The sequence below is a fragment of the Crocodylus siamensis genome, chromosome 4, assembly GCF_052110815.1.
Source record: "Crocodylus siamensis isolate JL-2025a chromosome 4, ASM5211081v1, whole genome shotgun sequence".
In the NCBI taxonomy this organism is placed as follows: Eukaryota; Metazoa; Chordata; order Crocodylia; family Crocodylidae; genus Crocodylus; species Crocodylus siamensis.
Window position 1 is genome coordinate 209333334 of NC_143398.1, and position 18674 is coordinate 209352007.

An 18674-nucleotide genomic window follows, 5' to 3' on the forward strand; every position below is an offset into this window, starting at 1 on the left:
AAAAACACTTTCTGCAAACTCCAACGTGTATGGAACTTGACCAGAGTGACTAAACACATTATTTTGGTTTTGTTGTTGCTTTTTAGCAATCAGAAATTAATTATGAAAATGCAAATGTACTTTATTTACCTAAATATATTGAATTAGATGTTTAGTCTTTGTTATTCATCATATTTGTTTTCATGTCAGTCTGGTTCTCTTTTGTTCCAAAGTTAGTGAGAACCCAACACATATCCAAAGCCAATGCATTACTATAGAATCAGGGTTTTTATGAATTGATTTTCTTTTCTTGATCCTACAGCTGTATTTCTTGATTCTCTATCTGTATCTCTTCTGATGTAGCACAGACTTCTAAATAAAGGAGATTTCTCCTGCCATATCTTATTCCATGCACTCTCTAGTTAGACTTCAAGGTTCTAAGTTGAAACTATGTCCTCTGTAGACTTACAAAGTTTAATTTTAAATGAGTTTAAATAGTTAGGATAAGTAGAATATAGTATATGCATTTGTCTCTTCTGTGGTGTAAATAATTGGCACAATACATAAATTAGATACACATTTCTAATTAATGGCTTAAATTTCCTGTTGAAAATACTCAGATTATTGGCGAAGCAGTACATCTTTTATAAACCATTCAAAACAAAACTCTTAAGTGAGTTTTTTCTCCCAGATTTTTTTTTGCCGAATGCTCTTTGCTTTTGTATGTTTCTCTCAAATTTCTGCATCTTCTTTTCTGCATTCAGTATCATATTTACTTGATTAAAAGGTGAGAAGTTTTTCCCCATTTAACATGGGGAACAAAGCCCTAATATTACAATAAAGCATGAGGCGGCATGGGGCAGGGGCAGGCAGCTGCTGCCTGCCTCCCTCACCACTCCTACCCTGCTGCCCCATCTCTCCCCTCCTTCCTCTGTGCTGCTTCTTGCCCCTTCCCCTTCCTCCTGCTATGTCCCTCTTATCTTTGCTCTGGTGCTGTCAGGGTTTATCTTTGCTGCAACCTGGAACATGGAGCACAAAGGTAAGGGGGCTAGGGGACTGCCAATTAAGGTTGTCTGACAGGATCTAATTTTCAGATGCTCATAGCTTTGCCAAACAGTTAACAACTGTAAAAATGCCCACTGGTACACTTCGGTGCTTCTCGCACCCTTTGCCTTCTCTCCCTTATCCCAGAGCAGCTCTTGTTCTTAGTCTCTTATTTTAACCCTGAAATGAAAATAGTGAACAGAATTCCTGTGTCTTGTCTTTATTTTAAACACTACACATTTTTTATAGAATCCGGTACAATTATATAACTGTATATGCCTTGCAAGCTATCTGTATAGATACGTGTATTTAATTGTTTAAACATGCTAGGGACAGACATTACACACAAACCGGTTTAAGTGATCAGAAACTAGTTTAAACCTGTAACAGAACAGATGTTCAGTACACACAAACCAGTTGGAAAATGGCTGAAACCTATTTGAGATACTACATTCAACCACATTTATCAGACTTAACTGATTTGGATCAAACTTGTTTATGCAGTGTTTGTCCCAGACCCTTCCTGGTTTAAGTTAAACCAGAGTCCCCTAGCATCCCAGATGCTTTTCTGGGCAGGGCTCTGCTCCCTGCTCCAGCCCAGAAGGGCTGGCCTCTCCCTTCTGCTCCCTGGCTGCAGCTCTGGCAGAGATGGCAGGTACAGCAGTGTCTATCTAGCTTCTTCCTGTTCCCCGCCCCCCCACCACCACCATGCCCTGCTCAAGCAGGGATTCTCCCCTCCCTTTTGCCTTACACAGCATTAGCTAGCATACCTCATGCTGGCTATGGTCTGTGCTGTGGGAGACAGGACAAAGGCAGACAGGACAATGTCGGCTTAGGGCTCTTTGGAGCTAATCAACAGGTAGCTGGTAATGTCCCTACTTTCCTTCCTTGGAAAAAGTTGTTTAAGAAGATCTTGAACTAATGAGAGAGGCTTTGTTTTGCTGATGGGATGATAAATGCTAATAACTCCCTCTCTAACTCCCTGCTGCGTAAATCCCTGCTGGCTCCCTCAGAGCAGCAAGGTGGGGAGACCCCTCCCTAATCAGAGTGTCCTGATGGTGGGGTCTGGCCACACCCCCCCTCACCTCAGCACTGTGGAAGGGAAGGGAGGGCTGCTCTAGCACCCCCTGGCTTCTAGCCCGAGCCAATGCAAGCATGTACCTGCATTTCTGGAATGAAAAGAGAAAGTCTATTCACCTTCAGCTTGGTTCAAGCTTTGCAGGTTTGACTAACCTGCAAAGATTGAATCAAGTCAGGCTCAGGCTTTTTGAATATCTGTCCCTAGCCTCAGTCTGTATAGGCTTCTCTGAATAACCTTTTGAAATATGTATAATATTTATATTTTGTAGTCCTGTTGCAAAGCCTATGAGTATATGGGATACATAATGGAAAAAGAACAAGCATATAAAGATGCAGCAGTAAATTATGAGCTGGCATGGAAATATGGAAACCAAACAAATCCAACAGTAGGTATGTTTGTACCCATTTTGTGGCAATAAATATAAATAAAACAGTGATGTAATGTTGGTAAGACGGTATTTCATTTTCCTAATAAGTAAAATATGTTCACTAGATCTCTTCATGTGAAAACTTGGCTATTTAAAAATCTACATTTTAATACCTTTGAGGGCACTCCTGGCAGGAGAAAATAATTTGTGTTGCTGAGAGTTTCATCAATTTACGATTACTATTCTAGCAGGCTTCCCACAAGGCTTGCTTTGAAGCTTTTTTTATTGTTCACGGTCTGTATATATAAATATACAGTTTCTAAATATAGTATCCATTTTGAAGAAACATCATTCTGTGATATATTGAGTAATGGCTCAGTTCTACCACTGTCTTATTACAGTTGCATTTTGATGTTCGAAAAAAAAAATTTTAAATACTTAAATTTTCAAAATTACACATTCCTTTTTTTTATTTCCAGCTCATTTGGTACACAGTTGAGAGCTGTTCAGGATATATTTAGTTGTTAAAAGCCCACTTGAGATGATCAATGAATTTTTACTATTTGAGTATGACCTTTTGTGCTCCTACTTTTTAATTTATACAGAAATATTTCTAAACAACTTACAAAATAGTTTTTGTCTCCTCCCACCCCCCAATTAAAAGTCTGCTTCTAGGCCACCAGGGTGGTGGTTTTCTAGCTTGTCTTAATTTTGGACTTTGCTGAGGGTACTGCATAAAATAAGTGCTGTCTACAGTGCATAATCTTACAAGTCTCTTTAGTAACATTATGCTTTTTTAAAGAAGTGTTGTGATAGCTTTTGTGCATTATCTAGAATACAAGTGTTTTCAACAAAATAAACTATATCTTGGCTGTGTATAATACAGACAAATTTAGGTTAGAGAAATTGAGACCCAAGTGGCAGAGTACAAATACAGTGGTTTGAAGAGCTAGAAACCTTCCTCTGTGAAAAGCAGGTATTAATTTTTACATATTAGGAACGAGCAAGAATGATTTTTGTAGTGAGAGCCTTGCTGAGGTTTCTGAGTGTATCTTTGTACTGGGAGAAGACAGGGGAATTTCTGGCAGTCCCAGCCTGTGGCCTGTCTGGAAAATAGTCTTAAGGTGCCCATCAAAGTTAGTAAACAGTTACTCCAGTGCTTTTTCTTAAGAATTTCCCAAAGGCAAAACTTAACTTGAACATGTTTTGTTTAATTAATTTTAAAAATAATAATTTTCACTGGTATTTTTGCTATTCACAGGATACAAGCTGGCATTTAATTACTTGAAAGGGAAGAGATATGTTGATGCTATTGATGTCTGTCATAAGGTAGACCTTTTTTATTATTATTACCATGTCGTCTTTCAGCCCCTACTACACAGTGCATGTATTATGCAGTTAACTGGTTAATCACGCAATACATTTAGACTAGTCACATGTGCAAAGTAATTATTGCTATAAAAAGACTCAAGCAGCTATATAGTTGGTGCCTGAAAATGTGTAACAACACTATAGCTGGTTTCTATCTAGCTTTAAGTAGAATATTTAGCAGGATCCTCAGAGGTTGTTAGCTGTATGTGTGCACGCCTACTTTGTGCATATTGTTATTTTTTTCTTTTTTGTTGGATTTTATGAATTGCATAAATTCTTCCATTTGATAAATGTTTAGGCTTCTTTTACTTCAGCTCCTTTGACCTTGAACTCTTCAGATTGGGAAAATGAGTGAGTAAGTGTCTGTTTTGCATGGGATAACAGAGGTACATTGTGGTTTGAGGTCGGAAAGCCACATAAAAATGCATCTTAACAAGTTACTAAAACATTGCATAAAATTATCTTGAATAGCACCTCTGGGAAAAAGTAGTTTTATAAAGCCAGTTATCTTTCTGCATTTGGTGTAAATTAATATCAGTTTCCACAATTCTGTTTTATGACTTTTTTTCATTGATAATGATTCAAATACTTTGAATCCAAGATGTGAAATAAATAAGTTCTGGAGGTTATAAAATTGCATCCAAATGATATTAATCTAGTCCCCTATTATAATTAGCACATATGTTTATCATAGTAATTTCTAAGGAGTTCTGGGGGCTCCACTGTGCTACGAATTCAACAGAGAATAGCAGAATATACTAGCTCCAAAGAGCCTGCAGGTCTGACCTAGGTGATGGGAAAGGGATAACACACAAGCAAAGTGAGCTATGTGATGGAAGCAAATATCATTTTAATTCTATGACTGTTTTGGCAGAAAGGAGAGGGAAGGGAAAGAGGTATGTTAGAAGAAAAAAGCAAAGGGGACTTCCGAAGGGAAGGGAGAAAAGGGTAAAGAAACAGATGTGGAGTGAAGTTGAGATGGAGACTGAAGAAGGGAGGGAGGAAAGGGTGTCCCACAGGCACAGTCTTTTCAGCCCAGGGCAGGGAATGTCCAGTCATGGTCCCTGCCTTGGCTGCCTCTCAGCTGCTTCTACTGGCTTGGAGTCTTTAGCTGATATTTCCCATTGTGTTTCCCCAAAGCTATGTGGCTAGGGAAAGGGAGTAGTTCCTCTTTGAATATACCTCGTCTTAATCTCATTACATATCTATTAGGTGAGATAAAATATAATACTGTATTTCTTCAAATCCAAGGTAACTGTTAACTCCCTCATATAATTAGATTCTATATATGGAAAATTATAATGTTTTTTTGGTGGGTGCTTTTAAATTGCCCCCCATGCCCACGCTTGACTATGAGGCAGGCAGGCAGGCAGATGACCTCCACTGCCCCTTGTCCCCTGCTGCCTTTTTTTTTGGTTCCTGCTCCTCCCTGTCCCCCCACCCCCGCCTCCCCCTTGCTACAGGCCCCTCACCTCCCCAGAGCCTACCCCAACCCCTTGCTTGTGCCACACCCATGCTGCCTGTTCCCCCCACTTACCTTCTGTGGCAGCTCTGGCCCCAGCTTCAGCTTGGGGACAGTCAGTGATCCCAGCCTGGTATGGGCAGGCAGAAGCAGCAGTGGCAGCTCTGGGCCTAGCCAGGTTGGGGCTGGAGCTGGAGCCGAAGCCAAAGGTAAGTGGCAATGGGGGCGAAGTAACCAGGGGGGCTGGTAGTGGGCGGCAAGCTAAGCTCACCCCTAGCCACACACGGGAAGTCTCCATGTGGACCTTGCGCATCCTGCTCTATGCTGCCTCCATCCCTACAGAGTGATCTTCCCTGACACTCCCACCACCACCACCTGCCTTGTACCCTTCTGCACAAGCCACCAGGGCCTGGGGCAGGCAGTGACACAGCTCCAGCTTGAAGCTGGGTCTGCAGCAGCTGCCTGCCCTGGGCCATTAATTGAAAATAAGATGGGAATCTCCCCCACCCCCATGTTGATTGGGTAGCAGAGGAAACCTTATGTTGGATTTGAGTAAATATGGTACCATTGATAAATAGAATTTTTAAGATATTTACTGAGGTTTAGAAAGTTTAACATGAAGCTCAGTACTCATTCATTTAGGCTTTTAACTGTTTTTTAACCTATGCTTTTTGTTTTTCTTTTGCCAAGGTCCTAGAGGCACACCCAAGCTACCCAAAGATCAGAAAGGAAATACTTGATAAGGCCCGGGCATCTTTAAGAACCTGAAACTTGTTTGAATGGCTTACTAATTTTTTTAAATTTGTAAATAACGAATCTGATGTTACAGTGCTAGAGGCCATATCAGTACCTAAAGATGGGGACTACTTGATACTTTATCAACTCTCTTATGCAGTTTTCCTTTGAGGAAAAAAGAGAAGTTCTTTATAGCAGTGAGTTTGTTTTCTCTAGCAGAAATTGATCTACTTCAGATAAACTGAAGCACAAATACTATGTTAATTATACTTTTGTACTAGATGGGAAACTAGATGACAACTGGTGGCCATCTTCCAACAGGAACTATCTTTAAATTTTACAAACATGACTAGTGCTCTGCCAGTCCTCCGCCTCAACAGGAAGAAGTATTGCTGTTCTATGTTTAAAAAAAAAAGCATCATCAAAAATACAAGTAGCCACAATGAAGGCCATAATTAAGTTTATGTAGAACCGGTTTTGACTATGCTTCAGACAGATGGATTCAGACAATGCAATATCCTTCTGGCTTCTACTAGTGGTTTACATGCTGTGGATAAATTTCAATTTGACTTTTTAAAATTATGACTATTTATAATCCATAGTTTGGAATATACTAAAAATCTGTATTTCTTTAAAAACAAACAAACAAAGGATTTTTAAATAAAATAACATTTAGTCCCTTGCACTTCCTTTGCATTTAGTAATCTACAATTAGAGAAAAGGCAGGGATAGGCACACCGTCAGACTATTTGTTGTCCTTGAGCAGCTCCATATTTTAAAAATAGGTTTCAAGAAATTTCTGATAATTCCTGTGGGTTTTTTTTTTCTTTTCTTCACTGAAAGTAACTGTTTTTGTCACTAACAACAACAGTGTCTCTTAAAATGAGGAAAAAACTTCCTATATTGATTAAGACAATTGGGACAAACTTCCTATATTGATTGACTAGAATGGTGAGTTTTTTTCATTCTAGCAAATAATTTTTCCAGCAGTTTTATCAGTAAAATGTATATATGTACGTGTGTGTGTGTGTGTGAGAGAGAGAGAGAGAAACAAGTATGTGCACAAGTGATCTTACCTTGTGTAAACCACTGGAAACATTTGTCAGACAAAGTTTTTGTTACAGCAATCTTAAGATCTTCTGTTGTGTACACAATACTGGTTTTCCATAAAACCAATTGCTTTCCGACTCATGAGTGGATTCTGAATTTTTCTCTCTTGAATGGTATAACACCTTGCCTTACAAAACTTTGCTGTAGTGCTAGATTTAGTCTTCATATTATCTCTTAAAACAAGAGCTGTTTTGGCATGAAGAGACTTTTTCAAACTAGTAATTATTTTAGGGAGTTCACCAATCTAAATTTCCTCCCTAGGTAATTCTAGCTTCTTATTTTGACATTTCATAAGGGTTATAGGAGGAAAGATGACACCAAAAAATGTTATGCCTTTTGGAAGTTAAAGGTATCTAACACCACATACCAATACTTGAATATAAATATGCTGGGTAACATTTTTTTTTGTTAAGTCAGCCATGTTAGCCTGTAATAAAACCTGGTAGTCAGGAGTAAAGCCCAGAAAACCAAGAATTTTAGTAATATGTAGTTTTCAGTGAGTGTCCAGAGGAAGGATTGTTTAAGGGTTCACAGACCAGACTAGGATACAGCCTCCAAAAAGCCTCATCAACCATAGGTGAAGGACACTTTGTGAAGGAATTGGCCATTGGCATCATATTGTTAGTAATTATTTTGCCAACATTTACACAGAAGCTTACCTAAGTGCTGCATTTATGGAGAAGAAGTATATGCTACACAGAACAATATTGACTCTTATGGAGGTCTCTACCCAAGCTGGAGAACAACATGATAAGGGTACAGTATATTTTCATTGGCAAATGTGAAGCCTATAATTCACTACAGTAAGTTGTAGCATAGGCAAGATTCAGAAATCAGAGGTAAAAACATTTAAAGATGACTGAACCCTGTCAGCGATGTTATTAACTGTGTAACTGTCTCTCCAGCAACAGGCTGCCTAACTCCAATTCTTACCCACCTGCTAGGCCTTGCTTTTAGACTCAGATGCAAGCTGTGCCCCCTCATTAATAGATCACATCATTGGACCAAACAACATGGATTATAACATCTGTGCTTTGTTCATCTGCTCCTCCACCAACACTACATAGCTTCTGTCCACCTACTATGCTACTTAGCTCCCTACATTGACCAGATGGGACAAACCCTATATAAAAGATTGAGCAAGCACTGATTCAACATCTGATCATCAAAGCCTGTTGAAAAATATTTTTAACCCCCCTGGAAATTTTATCACTGACTTCAGAGTAGCTATCCTTAAACATCAAAACTTGAAAAGTCAAATGTAAATTTCAGAAGAAATCATCTACAGATTAGATTGTTAACGATGGTCTCAACAGGGTCTAGGGATTCTTATTACTTTGACTAGCTGTAAACGCCCACATCCTTAGCTACCTTATTCATTTCAACTGATCTAATCAACCTACTTTTTACTTCTCTTAGCTGTTCCTTTGCCTTCTATGCAAGACCCTTTGGGTGCAAACAAAAGTGACAGTTTTCAGGCAGCCTAGCCACAAAAAGTAGTCTATAGCCGTGACCAAGCACACAGCTGCAGACTGCTTCAAAAATGGCTGATTGGATGACAATCTGAATCCTCATTGTACAAGGGTTCAGATGAAATAGTGTCTTCTGTAACTTGTTTGGCAGCCTCCACGCTGTTTTTAGAAAAGGAAGGGGGAAGTACTATTGCCAACCCCACTTTGCCAAAAATCATGAGACAAACTCTGAAAAGTCAAGAGATTAGCACATAAATCATGAGATGCTATTTTTGAAGTGTGGGTATGTGGGGAGGGAGGTTTGGAGACCAGGAAGGGAGGGTCCCCACACACCCTGGCAGGGTGAGGGGTACTGTGGGTCAGGAGTGATAAACAGCAGCAGGGCTGGGTGGACTGTAGCTTCGGCGTAAGAAGCAGACAAATGCACAGACAGCACCCAGCTGATAAGTGGAAAGACTGAGGGGGATGGAGAAGGGGGGGAATGGAGGCTCCTGCTGTGAGGGAAGGAATGGAGGAGTGGCAAATGGGGCCCCAGGGCCAGGGCAGGTCATCCAGAGATGTGAAAGAGGGGCATGGCTCCCCATAGCAGCACACCCCCGTGCAGAAGGCATAGGGGACGTCTCCCCCGCAAGGGAGTCAGACTGCCCGCTGTGGGCTCAGGGCTCTGTGCCCTGCTGCCTTTGCCCTGGGAGCTTATCCACGTGACCCCAGCGTACTTCCTGCCACCGGGTGTGCAAGGGATGTGCGATGCAGCCAATGTGCCCCATATCCCCTGCCTTCCCAGCAGGAGACAATGGCATTGCACAGCTGAGCACCTGGGGCAAGGCTCCAGGGCACAGCCCCAGCCTGCAGGAGGCAGCTCTCCTCTTCCCTTTGGGGGACACATGCCCTTCCCCTCCACTTAACCAGCTGGAAAAATCTGGAGATCTGAGAGTCAGATCAGGAGATCACGAGTCGGAGTTATTTTGACTTTGTTGCGAAACCATCCTGAGACTTGATATTTCAGTTGGCGCTACTGGGGAAGAGGGGGGAGGCAGTTTGGTCTGGGTATTTTTTTTTTTTCCAAGAATTTGTAACAACAAATTTTTTCCAACAAATTTCTGCTGGAGGGTGCCGAAGGTGTATTGGAGCCTCCCCAGATTGGGGGAGAGGGGGTTCACCCTCCAGTGCCAGCTGAGAAACTGCTAGAACAAGCTCCCTCTGCTCCATTCCCCCCTCCGATTCTGAAAATTGGCAGGCTGGGAGGGAGGAGGGCCTGTTGCTAAGGCAAATTGGCTGCAGGATCCCAACCAGCAGCTAGATTCCCCTTGCCCCTGGAACCAACAGTGAACTTCTGTTTGGTCCAGGGGATTGTTGCAACCCAGAACACTTCCTGCAAAAATCTCTGAGTTACACCAGGGAGCTGCATGTTTGCCTGTGCCCTTTCTTTCAGTGATTCCTTTCACAGCATCTGACCTGGTAGGTTGTTGTCTATAAAAGCTTATGCCTCTGAATCATCCTACCCTACCTTCAGTCAGACTTCAGACTAACATGGCTATGGCTAGCCACCTCTCTGAACTATATCAATGTTGCAGTTTTATCAATAGAACTTGACTGGAAGACACCAGTGAGTTACGAGATCACAGTTCTTGGTACAATAGATCCACTCACTCTCTTGTAGTCAGCTCCATGCTTCCAGCCTTTAGGCTTTTATTCTTTATGCAAGTAATGCAAATATGCCTGGGGTGTATAGGAGAGAGGCTTGTGTACCATTACAGAAGACAAATTTTCTGCTAATGGAAATGCATTTTCATATTTATTTCTTCAAAGAAGAATCAACCACAAGTAGTGATTTAAATACACTGGATTTACCTGAATCCAAGACCATTTTGAATTTAAGATGACTCCACAATTAGCTTCTAGATATAAAAAATTATATGCTTTTCCCTGTGCTCCCCTCAGCACCACACACCACGTACCCCATTTCCTATATTCCTTCACACCCTATGGGTCCCCCTCCCCTGTTCCATGCATCACCAACTATCACATGAGCCACCAGGGCCCTGTCCAGAGCTGCAGTAGCTGTCCGTCAGTAATGTACTCAAGTCAAAAACTAAAGGTTTTTCCATGCTGAATGAGAAAAAAAACCTCATTTTAAATTCAAGTAAATAAGTTATTTTGGGGGTTTCAAAAATACAGCCTTGAGACTGAATTCAACCTGTGGGATCATTTCATTCAGCCTGCCATCAGTGGCGTACTGACGGAGGGTTGGGAGGGTGGGACCCCAGCTGCCGGGTGGGACCCCAGCTGCCAGCTGGGCCAAGAAACTCAAGTGCCTCCTGCATTTGGTGTGTGGCCAACCCTTCCGCCCGCTGGCTTGTACGTTTCTTTACCTGTTATGGCCGAAATTCAGGCCACTGGCATAGTGCAATGTCAATTTCCCCGTGTAGGTACTGTGGCACCCTGCTTGGATCATCCACGGGGGGCAAATGCAGACATTGGTCCCCAGGTGCCGGAGACCCACAGTACGCCACTGCCTGCCATGCTACTGGAAGTTGAGGGGGTGTCAGGAGCTTCAGAATTGGGGGCCTTGGGCTCATGGACATGAATCTCTACAGCAATGGGGGTATGCTGTGTAGATACAGCTCTCATTCACTCTGCTGCCACAAGACCCTGTAGCTTCTGCTGGCCCTGTGGATCCATCCCAGGAGGAGACCCTGTGGTCCAGATCTGTCCTTGAGCCTGAGGGTAGTTGAACACCCCTGATCTATTTAATTTTTCCCACAAAAAACATTTTCCATCTGAATACAGAGTCTGAATTCACCTACCCACGATGGCTGTGGATATCCAATAAAGTGAGTCTGAATCTAATAATGACCTCCTCTTTGTACTGCTGTTGTTTGTAGCTCTACTTTGTGCTGCAGATAGGTTACTAGGCCAAAGGACTGCTTTATTAATCTCAGAAAGGGGAAACTGAAATTGAATACCTGTTAGCATGCTAACAATTCATATTTAAAACAAGGCCTACGTTTTGAGGAAATAGTGGGTCATTGACTGCATATTTCCCAGGATACTAGTTTGAAGGGACAGTATCAATATTATTAGATGAAAAGTTTATTTGGCAAAGAGTCTTCTAGATTGCACCAGTTAGCGTGTCTGATTGGAAGAAAATTCCTAATTTTCAGTCAATAATTTAAATTTCTTAATTGAACTAAAGTGGTCACAGCACTCCCCTTTCAGAGTGCATGAGCTTCCAGATGTATAGTTTGGTAGAGATAAAAGCTGCCTTAAAAATTAGATTTTTTTCTAGCTTTGAATGAATTATGGGTCTCCACATTTCCATTCAATACAATAAAATGAAATCTATCACTGATCTATAAACATTGTATAAACCTTTAATACAATGGTTCTCAACCTTTTTTATACTGTGTACCAGCACAGGAGCAGGAAGGGGCGCACAGAGCCGGCTGCTTCCCTCCCGGGGCTGCCCTGCTGCCCACCTTTAACCCTGCACGTGACTGCCGGTGGCTGAAGCCGCTCGCCTGGGTGGACAGATGGGTCTGAGGGTGGGGGCACGTGCCATAACCCAGCAGCCAACTCTTCACAGCCTGGTACTGGGCCATGGCCCAGTGTTTGGGAACCTCTGCTTTAGTACTACTAATACTGCTCTCCTTCTCTTAGGATAAAACTTCACCTAAGACTTGTCTTGCTTTACGGTTTATGTTTTCAGTTTACTTTATTCTTCCTCAGATTCTGAATAAATTAGATTCTAAGGTATTTAAATGAAGATTTTTTGTGTTTAAAAACCACACACACACTTCCTTTCATTCCCCAAAACCAGTATCTTGGCTTTATCAGTGTTTAAATTGTTGAAAAAACATCTAACTTTTTGGAAGCCTCTATAGGATTGCAACATTAATAGTGCATCATCTGCATAAACCAGACAAGAAGAGGGTTGTTCGATATCATTGATGTGTGGAATTGATTTCCCATGTATTGTATGTATTTTAAATGATTCAAGAATACAGTAAAAAGTAACAGAGCAGGTTAACACCCTTTTCATACCTCAGTCTTTGATGGAAAAGCTGTTGGACAAGGCACTACCATAATGTACTCTAGATGTTGTATTTGAATAGGAAGTAACGATTAATTGTAACAGAGCATTATCTGTTCATGTTCCTGCCAGTTTCTTCCGTAATTTGAACCTGTCTATAGAGTTAAAGTCTCCCTTTATATCTGTGAAAGCTACATATGAATTATTTTGTCCTTTCACATATTTAATTGACAAATAATGTAGCAAATTTTCCATATGATGTTGCTTAGCAACCCATTTTCTTGCCTTCAGTAAATAGGGAGGGGAGAGGAGGGAGTCTGTGTTTCATATTGATCCATTCATTGAAACTGGAGATTTAAGGCTTATGACTATAGCAACAGAAGCCATAGGTGTCCCCTCTACCACCACCCCCTCCATAGGTACAGCATGTATGGAATATTTTTTTCTAGAATAATTATAGGGCAGCCATTCTGACTAGAGGAGTGACTCTCAATCTTTTTAGACTCAAGGCACCCCTTGAAAAAATGCCAGCTTTAAGCTTTCACTTGTTTTTTGACTCCAGAAAAATAGGGCAATCCTGTTGCAAAGACCTCAGGAAAAAAAAACACACCGAGTTAGAATGTTTTTAACACTGTGGATCCCTATTTGAAATCCTTGGATTTTGTGAATCATGTACATGTTTTCACACTTATCTGTGCTAATATTGTGTGGCACCCTCAATATTCAAGAGAGACTCATGGCACCATGGTTGAGAATCACTGTATAAGCCTTTTAAAAATAATTTTCTATCCTGAGGGTTATGCAAATACCAGGAAAATGTTTTTTTAGAGGAAAGACAAAAGGCAACGTAGATCTGCATTTTATACATTAAATCAGAAATGCAGAGCATAAGTTTTGTGAGCAGTGGGCTTACTTCATCAGATGCTGTGTCCTTTCACAGCATCTGAAGTAAACCCACTGCTTACAAAAGCTTATACTATGCATCTCCTATTTAGTTAGTCAGTAAGGTACAATCTACCCTGCCTCCTGCCTGACTTCACACTAACTGGGCTAACTAACCCTATCTTAGAGAAAAAACATGACAATAATTCCACTAGTGACTACAAGTATGCTATCCTAAATTTGTTAAAAAGTAGAACTGGAAACATACAGCATCTTAAAATAAAAGCAAGACAGGTTTTCTTGGGGTCAGGTAGGGCAAGTCTGATCATATTATCAACAATTTTACAAATTGTAACTATATTAGGGAGGCTACATAATAAGGATAGATTAAGGATCTAAATAAACTCTGATTCTACAAACAGTTATGTAATATCTTACATACACGAGTCCTATTGAAATTATGGTAAGACTCTGCAATAGTGGGAGATAAAATGGTAAAACTTTGTGAAAAGAACTGCTTTCAGAAAGAACCATGGAGCATCATGGAGTGTTTTGTGATTAAAATCCTGGTCCTATTAAAGTCTAAAGGCAAAAGTCTCCTAGGCCAGCAGGGCCAAGATGTTACCCTTTGGCATCTGTACCAAACAGATAAAGATGCTAACCTAAGAAAACCTGCCATTTAAAGCTAACAGCAGCTAACTCATCAGCTACTGTCATCAATAAAGTATTGCCACTGGCATGTCAGCTCTCTTCAAAGGGAATGTGTAAAGTTACTCACAGTCATAAACAAGGATCAAGGAATTTGTTTAGAAGATACTACTCTATGTCTGTAATGCTCAAGAAAATTATGTTAAAAAGTTTGTTGGCATCTTTTTGGAAAAAGGGGTTTTTTAAAATATTTTTGGTTAATATTTTTTTTATGTTGTAAATAAGCTCTAAACACTGTTATTTAAAGTCTGTTTGATCAATGGGCTATTGTGAAAAGGCCTAGATAAATAAAACACGGCAAAGCAAATGAAAATTTTGTATCACATAGCAATTTTATTTGAATATGCAAAATGTTTATTGTAAAAGGCAATGAAGGATGCTGCTTCTGAGCCTTCTGAATCATGGATGGTACATCACATTGCATTTTTTCTTAATTGAGAAACTACTATAGAAAAGGATGTTGCCATGTTGTTTATTATAAATGATGGCTAGTCAAGGATCCATTGTCTTCCTAAGTAAGTGTAACTTTGCATGCATGGGAGGGAGAGTTGCAAATAGGTAACAGAAGATATTCATTACCTCACAGTACACCTCTTATGATAGAAGCAAAGTGATCTCCAAAAAAGTAAAATGAAATTTTTGGCTGCTATCTGTATAAATGGTTTATATCAAATTAATGATCCAGCTGGTACAGGATCAAAAGGTGCTACAAAAATGCTAACCAATAAACAGTGAAAAATAACAATCTTTTTTTTCTTGGAAAAAAGCCATTCCAGAAAATACCTGCAGTGATTATAGACCAGCAAATCAGATAGGAGCTTTCAATTTGAAATGGTGGGGAGAAAAAAAAACAAAACTGAACCAGAGGCTATTTTGAGCCTTGGATGTAAGGACATTGTATCACAGACTTAGGGAGCTTGTCTGCCTGCATGCTATTGCACTGAACACTGAAATTCAACACTGGAAAGAGGATGACAAAATGAGAAGGGGATCTAAAGGGGTCAAAATAAATAATAAAAAATAATTAAGTGTATGAAGGGCTGACCTAAGGAAAATAATAGTAAATCTATTGAGCTTTGCTAATAGATGACAAATAGTATAAAATACTGACTATAACTGAGAGTTTACTGCAGAAGGGAAGGAATATTGTATAGAGGTCCTGGAGTGTGTAACTGTACTGAGATAAAACTATATAACAAAATTAAGTGTTTTATTGAACCACACAATATAAAATATATTCCACAGTCATTTCAAATTAGAATGGGTATAGTAGAGTACAAACTTCATGGTATAAAAAACCCAATTCACTTAGATGAGTTATATGAAAGCATCTTTAGAGAAAAAAGATACTGTCTGGGATTTTTTTGAAAGGAGAAAATTGGAATACTTGTCAACCAATTAAAGGTTCAAACACTTATTTTTGTGCCTAACAGCAATGATTTCATAAACATTAGGGCTGGAAGGGACCTCTTGAGATCATCTTGTCCAGCCCCCTGCCCATGATGATTATAATCCTTCACTGTGATTCCTTTGTCTACTTCTCTCAGCCTTTGGGGTTTAATTATTTGCTTTAGAAAGTCTTTTCTTGATTGGTCATATGTCTCTGGCCCAAACTATCATAACTATGGAATTTATACAATATATTCTAAGATACACAGTTACCTATAGTAGTTGTAGAATATCAAAAACACATGATTTTTGGTATTTTATTTTTTAGATTTATATCATGCCTTCTCCAAAAATCTCAGTGGCTATGCTTATAGAAATACTTTCTTTAGAACTCAGTCTGTTTTGTTCAGTATTGACTTAAGCTTCTATTAGCAGCATGTTAGTACTTAGTATTTTAAATATAAAACATGCATGGCAAAGAAATTATTTTCCTTTGATTTCTTCCTAAGGGAGGAAGGAAAGGCTGTTGGTATACTTTTTTGACACTGACTCTCACATCAAATGAATAGCATTCCAGAAACAGAGCCTGACAAATGGGCAGGAATTGAAGCAGTGGTCCAAAACCTCTGCAGGAATTGAAATCTGAGCACCACTCTGACCCTGCTCTACTCACTTTCTGACCAGGTGTTCCTTCTGTTTCAGACTTTAGGAGATTCTCTTTACTGTGCTCAAATGTCATGAAACTCCTTTTCAGTGTGGTCTTGGCACCAGAAGCATAGAGCTGTATGCTTTTCATGCTTATGAATACCACAGGAAACAAAATTTAACCTGCTACACTTCCTATATTATCTGAAGAACTTGTAGCCCTGGCTAATAGTTAATATGCACATGGTATTTTTTCTGTATAGGACTTCCAAACTGGGCCACAGCTGGAGAAATATTTAGAAAAAGGAATGCTACTAACATCACTGTGCACCTCCAAATGCTTCAGATTCCAAGGCAAGGCTTCCACAACAGCTCTGCTTCAGCCCCTTTCTTCATTTTCCAATTCAACTGTAATGAAATTGGTGCAAACATGTGTTATAGTAGTGCAGTGGCAAAGAATGTCTTTTGTTTAAGGATCATATGACTTGATTGCAGAGAACGGGACTTGGTGATCTGGACCTCCCTTCCAGAACTATGTTTTAAACATGTAACACTGGTATTAATAGCTAGTGCTGCAAAACAACACTGCATAATAACAGAAAAAGCCTGAGAAAAAAATGGGTAAATTCAGCCTTGCTCTGAAAAGTAACAACTTTTTAGGCTTTATTCACACTATAAACCTGTCATATTTGAATCTGGATGTACAGAATTGAGTTAAATGACATGATTCTGACCACTGTTTAAGCTTTGACTTCACTATGAAAAAGGTGGATTTTGGTGTGTTAATACTGGGGTGGACAAAGATAGTTGTTTCCAGTGTTCTTGCTAGTAGATGTAAAACATGGGAAGCAAAAGGCAAGAGAGAGAGGTGCCTTGTAGACTGAATCTGAGAAGCATAAACTCTTGTGAACAAGAGCTCACTTCAGATGCTGTGAACAGACATGCTCATATCTCTACCCTGCCTTCTGCCTAGCACAACTAACTTCTCTCTGCACAAAGGGCAAACTAGAGTTTAGTTCTGCCAGCAAACACTACATTTTTACTACGCATGTGGACATAGTCTCAGTGATCCAGTACAAATCCTCATTCAGTCTCTCATCTGGGAATTGTGATTAATGAATGGCACAAACTTCAAGAGATAAAGCAGAGATAGGAAGCACAAATCCTATTGTCTTGTTTTACCTATAAAATACATTTACATTTCAAATTTCTTCTTAACACTGCAAAATCAGTATAACTACAAGTGAAGGACCTACCTACCAATTGGTTCAGTACATTTATTAATGATGAGCCAGGAAAAAATACAGCCTGAGACTTGGGGCTGAGTGTGTGGGGGATGCTTTGTAGACACCTCATAGTTTAAAGCAAGGGTGTTCACCTGAAGGTTACAGACATAAAAGTTGGACTCACCTTGCTATTTATTTTTAAGTCACTCAGAGTAAAGCCAGACAGCAAATAAGCCTTGTTCGCAATCCAATTTGGCGCAGAAGTCTTCTAAAAGTTGCTCGTAGCCTAAAGAGATCTTTCTGGGAGAATACACACAGCTATTGTAGAGGACACAGTGCGATGGCTTTTCTCTTTAGCTACTGCAATCCTCTCTCTATGGGCTTTTTTGTATTCTGTTTCCCAGCAACACAGGCTGAGGGTGCCTGCTCAACCACGGCTCCTCTCACCCCCAGAGCATCCTGCTGTTCAGGCAAATGTCAGTGCTGAAAAGCTGCAGAAGAAGTTGCCCACTTAATTACAAACGAAGAGAAATGAGTACAAGAAGTGGTGGTGGTGGGACAGCAGAAGAGTCCGCCCCCTCCCTCCCCGAGTCCTAGCAGGCAAGAGCAGACACGTCCTCAGACCCGCACGGCTCCAAGCAGCCCCCCGGGGGGAGCAAGCGCCGGGTGCGGGGCCACGCTGCTACCTCCGCAGGTTATAAAGCCTCAGGAGGCGGCGGCGACGGGCTCAGACAAGCGCGTCTGCCCCGCGGCGCAGAGGGAGCCGGAGCTGGCCCCTGCGGCCGCGGGGACAGGCTGAGGGAGGGGCCTGGGCGCGCACCTGGCGCCAGGTGAGGCAGGGCGGGGCCGCGCGCAGGCGCACTGAGCCCCTCCCCCCGCGCTCACCTGGCCGCTGCGAGCGGAAACGGCCGTCTCACCTCCGCCAGACCGGACCGGGCCAGGTGAGTGCTGCGGCCCTCAGGCAATGATGCCTCTGCCCAAGTAGCGGGTTCCGGAGCGGGGCGGGGTCGCAGTCGTGGCCTTGCGGCGGAGGGACCGACTAACTGCCCTGCCCCGCGCCGCTTCCACGTGTCCGCCCCGGGCCGCCTGAGGCTGGGCGGTGCCGGTCGCCGCCCCTGGAGCCTGCGGGACAACTGCTGCCCGCGGCCGCGGGGAGGGTCTCGGGGAAGC

At 41.3% G+C, this 18674-nt stretch overlaps 2 protein-coding genes and 1 long non-coding RNA gene across 9 annotated transcripts in view; 2 read left to right on the forward strand and 1 right to left on the reverse strand.

Moving 5' to 3' along the window:
* The window catches only part of TTC21B (tetratricopeptide repeat domain 21B), a 66275-nt gene extending 59554 nt beyond the window's left edge, over positions 1–6721 (forward strand). For 2 of the 5 annotated variants that reach the window (XM_090045576.1, XM_090045580.1), the window contains exons 27-28: positions 2373–2493; positions 3733–6721. In XM_090045576.1, the coding sequence (XP_089901702.1) occupies positions 2373–2493; positions 3733–3881 (270 nt within the window). In that variant the 3' untranslated portion in view covers positions 3882–6721. The remainder of the gene's footprint in view (positions 1–2372; positions 2494–3732) is intronic. The other 3 variants (XM_090045579.1, XM_090045578.1, XM_090045577.1) reach the window with 3 other exon arrangements.
* A 154-nt stretch (positions 6722–6875) lies between these two features.
* Positions 6876–18627, reverse strand: LOC149867524 (uncharacterized). Its single transcript, XR_016442082.1, has 3 exons — positions 18390–18627; positions 17689–17995; positions 6876–16686 (listed from the first exon to the last, which is right to left on the reverse strand). It is a non-coding gene; the product is annotated as an uncharacterized LOC149867524 (long non-coding RNA).
* Positions 17994–18674, forward strand: part of GALNT3 (polypeptide N-acetylgalactosaminyltransferase 3) — a 41502-nt gene continuing 40821 nt past the window's right edge. For all 3 annotated transcript variants that reach the window (XM_090045585.1, XM_090045582.1, XM_090045584.1), the window contains exon 1: positions 17994–18445. The gene's annotated coding sequence lies outside the window, so the exon portion shown is untranslated. The remainder of the gene's footprint in view (positions 18446–18674) is intronic.